The sequence below is a fragment of the Gymnodraco acuticeps genome, unplaced genomic scaffold (genome assembly GCF_902827175.1).
Source record: "Gymnodraco acuticeps unplaced genomic scaffold, fGymAcu1.1, whole genome shotgun sequence".
In the NCBI taxonomy this organism is placed as follows: domain Eukaryota; kingdom Metazoa; phylum Chordata; class Actinopteri; order Perciformes; family Bathydraconidae; genus Gymnodraco; species Gymnodraco acuticeps.
The window spans coordinates 102,691-108,690 of NW_022992101.1; the positions used below are offsets into that span (position 1 = coordinate 102,691).

The 6,000-nt window shown below is 39.7% G+C and overlaps 1 protein-coding gene across 4 annotated transcripts in view; it reads right to left on the reverse strand.

The window, feature by feature from the left end:
• LOC117537669 (V-type proton ATPase 116 kDa subunit a-like) overlaps nucleotides 1–5,613 on the reverse strand; it is a 57,341-nt gene extending 51,728 nt beyond the window's left edge. For all 4 annotated transcript variants that reach the window (XM_034202977.1, XM_034202976.1, XM_034202974.1 and 1 more), the window contains exons 1-10: nucleotides 5,520–5,613; nucleotides 4,060–4,222; nucleotides 3,800–3,878; nucleotides 3,569–3,666; nucleotides 2,929–3,057; nucleotides 2,764–2,846; nucleotides 2,259–2,385; nucleotides 1,999–2,081; nucleotides 1,098–1,191; nucleotides 15–227 (exon numbers count right to left, since the gene is read on the reverse strand). In XM_034202977.1, the coding sequence (XP_034058868.1) occupies nucleotides 15–227; nucleotides 1,098–1,191; nucleotides 1,999–2,081; nucleotides 2,259–2,385; nucleotides 2,764–2,846; nucleotides 2,929–3,057; nucleotides 3,569–3,666; nucleotides 3,800–3,878; nucleotides 4,060–4,176 (1,023 nt within the window). In that variant the 5' untranslated portion in view covers nucleotides 4,177–4,222; nucleotides 5,520–5,613. The remainder of the gene's footprint in view (nucleotides 1–14; nucleotides 228–1,097; nucleotides 1,192–1,998; nucleotides 2,082–2,258; nucleotides 2,386–2,763; nucleotides 2,847–2,928; nucleotides 3,058–3,568; nucleotides 3,667–3,799; nucleotides 3,879–4,059; nucleotides 4,223–5,519) is intronic.
• Nucleotides 5,614–6,000: the final 387 nt, after the last annotated feature.

Consider the following 6,000-nt stretch of genomic DNA (forward strand, 5'->3'; position numbering starts at 1 on the left):
CACAACCAACTCACCGTCCCTCTGCGGAGAGCGAACTGGATGGAGTCCAGGTCCGAGACGGGACACCACACCTCAGCAATCAGACACTTCTGGGTGACGTCGATGTTGCACAGGTTGAGCGTGTGGTAGATGGCCTTCATCTTCCTCACCTTGATGAACCACACCCGCATGGTCTTGGAGGCGGCCTGCAGCACTCGCTGACGGTGGTCCTCTGTTTGGTTCAGCACCTACAGACGCAGGGTGGAGCCATTTATTTTAGAGTGTAGATCCTGGTCCTGTCAACACTGGATATTGGGATGTGTGGGCTTGATAGTGTAGAAGATTCAACTCATTTGAGGTGTTATAATAATGTAAGTGGTTGCCATGGCACAGGAATCATTAGTTTGGTATGTAATTTATTTAATTATTATTGGTTTCCTTTTTCTTTTTTCAATTTAAAGTTATTTCTTCTCTCTCTGTTGGGTTTCATCGCGGTGTTGCATGGCGTCTTGTCATGCAAGCATAATGAGGGCTTAACATCTGAAATGTGCAGTATTTGTATTGTAAATATTGACGAATGGTAAAAATAGATTGGTTTTACTATACCTCTCTTAGGCTCAGGTCATTTGTAATGCACATCATTATATTTGTATGTAAACCTGAGTAAAATGCACTAATTCTGTAGAGTTGAATACATTGTATTTGATTGACAGGCTCAGACTAGAGCAGACCTCTCAAGCAGAACCAGGCTTTTTCCAGACTCAGTAAGGGCACACTTTAGGAAACCACAACACTGTGAGGCAGAACAAAGCTCTTTCACAGATGAGAACTAATGCACAAGAAAACACCCCTCTGCATGATGAAGCCTTTTGTTATTTGATTGACAATAAATGTTCTAAAGGAAAACTGAGCCTGAACACAGACATCCTGTTTTGCAAAGTTTCAGAATCATTTATTGTTGTTAAGTCAGCAGCAGGGTAACAAAGCGTACAAAGACCCTTTGAAATAATTATTAAATAAACTGACCCTCATTTTGCGCTATTTTTATTTATAATGGTTTATTGAATGTGTATGTAATGTAGTGATGAGTGGTAGATCCTTTCTTGTGACAAACGTACCATCTGGAGGTCGTCGATGCGGCTGTTGACTCCGGCCAGCATCTCCTTCCTCTCCTGTGACGTCTCTGGACACGGATAGAGAGAGGCACGGAACCTGTACAAATACACAACATATGAAATACACACGCTGTACTTCTGCTTCCACCATGCTCCTTTTTTTACGTTACTTGATGAAACAAACATGGAAGCGTGCAATTATTGCGCAGTGGAGACAACAGACGGCAGGGAGATTATATTTATAAAAAGGTACTCCGGAGGGTTAGCACTGCATTTCAATCAAGTTTGGAACTTGATAGTGACAAATGCAAAATAATGGTCAACATGGAAGCAGAAGAGGCAGTTTATATCAATCCCAGAGTCCCGAATATGACTCTAAAACCTTGATTCCAATAAACAATAACAATTATTATGTTTGTTTAACCCTCTCTGCCTGGTAAAAACTCATGTCTTTCAAACTCCGAAGAATTTTTAATATAAATGTAGTTATGAAAAGTTGTAAATGTGGGCAAGATAACCGTGTGTAGAATGTGCCTGTTAATGGCCAGAAATCCTGGATGGTGTTCTGACATCAAGTGTAAACCAAAGAATCAGTCAGTGAGAGCAAATCCCTTTAATGGCCACTAGATGTTAGAGCCAAGGAAATGCTGACCATTTGGCAATGTTTAAAATGTTGACCAGGCTTTGTCCACTACTTCCTCTGGTCTATGATGACCTGTTTGCTATCTGGATGAACAGCATTCGTATGGACCCCATTGTTATCGTGGCCATGACAGTTCTAACCATATTTGTCCACCTATGGTACCAACATTTATCTCTGAGCTTGACTTTTATTGTCATTTTTACTTTTATATAATACTATCTCGTATAATATTGTGAATGATTCTTAGTTCATAACACCCACCCCTCACAGATCTTCTTCACCCTGTTCTTCAGCTGGTCGCCTTGGAAGAAGATAATGAACACTGATTTGACGACTTGGTCTCCCTGTTGGAAAGAAAACAAGTTTTAAAAAAACATCCACAAATTAAATATTGGATCCGTTGTATATGTAAATAAAAACGGTTATAAATGCGTATGACTGATTTTTGTATGCTTCTTTGTACTTTTTCTTCTTAATATGTATTTCTACTTGTCTCTATGATGTATGTTAAGTGTGCTGACCGTGGCGGGGTCCTCCAGAGGATCCTCAATCTCTGCCTTCCTTAAGAAGACGTTTCCCCGGCACACCCTCCACAGCATCCTCTCAAAGGTTGGAATCCTCTCCCTGCTGATCACTCCGGCCACAAACCTGAACAGACACAACAAACAAGCAATCAGAGCAGAAAACACAAAAGAAAACAAACCACAGAATGTACCTAGTCAGTCTTTTGTTTTTGAGCAGGACCATGTTTCTGTTCATAACCCAAATCAAATCCTCCTTGGTCAGGTGTGGCTGTTTGCTTTTTGTAAAGCTACCAGGTATTTTAATAAGCAACATAAAAAAAAATACATCATAAAACAAAATGATATCGTAAAAAATGGGAGGTTTTGTTTGTATAATGCAAAAGGACACAGATGTAACCGAAAAACAATATGTAATTATGATCAGTTTATATTACTATTCCAATATTTGCCAAGACAAGTGGTGGATGTGTATGAGAGAATATGATGCAGTCAATATGCTTACCCAAGTCTGAGTGGGGCCCCTCGACCCCCCTCATTGCCCTCCATCAGGGAGGAAGACTCCTCCAGCAGGTTGGGATCCTCCATCTATCAGTTACATGAAGAAGAACTTAGTTACACATTAATGATCTGTTGTGGTGTGAACGTCTGAGAAGGTGAAGAAGCAAACCTCATCAAAGAACTGCTGCGTTCGGCGGAGGATGTGTTTGAGCTCCGTCAGCTCCAGGAAGTTCTTCTTCAGGGCCTCCTGGTTGGTGTTGATTTCCTTCAGTTCGTTCTCAAGCTTCTCAAAGGTGGCCTGCCAGTCACAATGAGCAGCGTAAATACAACATAAACACTGTGCTCTTAACAAATGTGCATCATTACTGTGGAATCCTGCACATTGTGTATTCTGTATATAAAAATGTAACCTTAAATAACTAACCACTTCATCATGCTTTAATGACTGTAGTCTCTGTCTGTGTGTCCAACCATTAGACTGATATCATTCATGTTTGTGGTGTGTGTTGCTGAGGATCAGAGGCAGTTCAGTGCTGTCCATAGAGCTATTTGGATCAGCAGTTCTGTAGAAAACACCTCTGTCAAGAGCCATATAAGCAGGACTCTTTACAACACAGAGCCACAAGAGGAAAACGTGTCTTTTCATATTGGAGGCGATGCCGACTTTGTGTTTGTTTTGGAATGTGACGGCTTTTTTGGGGTAAAATCAAAGCCATATGAAGTGTGTTTTTCTCATCCCTTCTATTGAACGTTGATGAAATGAATGTATTAATGCATCTCATATTGACTGCAGATGGCCGGCTGCTTACCTCCAGGTCGATCATGTCCCTGGGAAAGGGCACCTCTGGATTCTCTCCAGTGTCCACAGTTGGGATTGCAGCTTTCTTGATCTCTTTCTCCACAAACCCTGTTCAGAGAGAATCCATGATTCAATATTTTACCAATGAAAAACAATGTTCTTTATGTTTTTTCCAGATTAGTTTTCCTCACTGGCACAACTGCAATTGTGAAAAGTGTTCAGAATCAATCTCATGACTTACTCAGTTTCCTGTCCATCTCCTCACATCTCCTCACTTCATTCACAAACTTGCGCTGGAACACGTTGACATCAGGATTCAGCTGTGGGTGGACAAAAATAAGGGAATATTAATTAGGATATCATGACTCAATAGTTATGGATATGTATGACTTATAATGACAGCATTATTATTTTTTAAGTCATTATACATTATTGAATTAGATCATTTCTGCCTCCAGAGGAGCTGAAAGATGGCATATAGCATGGATTATTCATACTCACATCTCTGAACTGGACCATGCCCAGTTCTCCCAGCTCACTGACGCAGCAGTAGGCTGCCTCTGATTGGAGGAAGAGCTGGGCCAGTGTCATCTCCTCACTCCTGAACAGTTCCCCCATGATGGTAAGCTCACTCCACCACCACTAGAACAAAGAAGTACTGCACCTGGGGTCGGAGGTAATGTAAAATAAAGAAAGATTATTAAAATATATTTAATATTATTTTGAAAAAGGTTGAGTCAAAAAACAAAGAAACAATACTTTTATCGTATAGTAATACAAATTGGTACTGTACAGAACAACAACTTTCTCATACAGTAATATATTGTTATACTATATTTACTATACAACATTGTGTTGCGAAGTAATCAAGGCATGATTACCAACGGGACAAAGTGGGCAAACATATGGCTGCATATAATGTATGTATAATCATACATTTCCTGATTCCTCCGATCTCTATTTATTAAAATATCCCAAAACAATGAGGCAAAGGTCACGTCTTCAAATGTCATGTTTTGGCCAACTTTTGACCAATATCAAAAAGATATTCAGCAAACTGTAAACTAGAATTTGTGATTTTGAAAGATTGAATAATAAATGTTGGTCAATGAAGTACTTAAGTAGTACAGTTTAAGCATTGTTATTACTATACAACATGAACATTCTGATGTATTTTTGCATAACTCATAGTAGAAAGCCTATAAACAGGAAGATGCTAAAGCTACAAACGAAAGGGAATGGCGCTTAGGCCAAGGATGGATAACGTTATAATAACAGCTCACACACAATGCAATGACGTAGCCAAATGAACAGAATAGCCGAATTGCAAGTATTTTCACTATAAATACCGCTGGCTTTTTTTATTTAAATAGGAGCTTAATGTTAGCCCTATAGTTAGCATGCAGAGACTCTGTGGTGTCGCAGCATCATGATGCTGTGCTCTGCCCTTCACTGAAGGACGCCATGATGATGATGATGCTGCTGCTGCATCCGGAGAGCATCTGTCAACCGCTCTCATCCCTCCTTTCACAAATAACACCCAATTCATAACATATAATAATCAATATTTTAACGTTTATGCTTTTTTCTACTACACATACATGTCACACCCGATATAGTCCAAACGCTAGAATAGGATGTAGGTTCTTAACAGGTTAAGAATAACGTTACATATCTGTAGTAGCCTAATATTTCAGAACGAGGACCACTCGGTTAATGTAACAAACACACATTTGTGTAAACGTAAAAATATAACATTTGTGAGCATTAGGCTCGAGAAAAAAAACGACGAAGAGGAAGAAAGCAGTTGGCGGTGACATATTATCACCGTCCTGCCAACCCAAACGTCAACATATGTAATGTTTAGAACTATAATTAATAATTCCCCTACAGACACTAAGTCTGAAACGCCAACATAAGCTTATTTTACATTAGAGACGTTTAAATATCAATTGAATCACCTGTGTAGGATGCAGCTGGATGCTGAGGTCCAGGGCGATATGTCAAGCTAGATACAGTCGGCCGGAAATACACCCCAATGTAGAAGATTTAAATAATAAAATCATGACATATTTATACTACTTTTTGAACTTTCTAAAAAAAGTATGATATGCATTTAAAATGCATATCATACCTTTGCCATATTAAATATCACCCAACGTGAGGCATTCTGTTGCTCCATTCTATCTATCATGATAGTCCAATTATTGTCATGGTTATTTTATTTTGAAAATCCAAACCAGAAGCACATTCTAAAATCCGTGACTTTGATTGAGTGATGAGTGATTTATGATTACCAGCCATGATGGACCATGTCTCTAGGTTTCTCAATACTCTAATTTCCCCTCCTCGACTCCTATCCTCGATACTTAGTCCCGCCCACAGGAGATGCGAGCGGATGACTGAGGAGGGGAACCGAGGAGAGAGGAGGGGAAGCAGCAG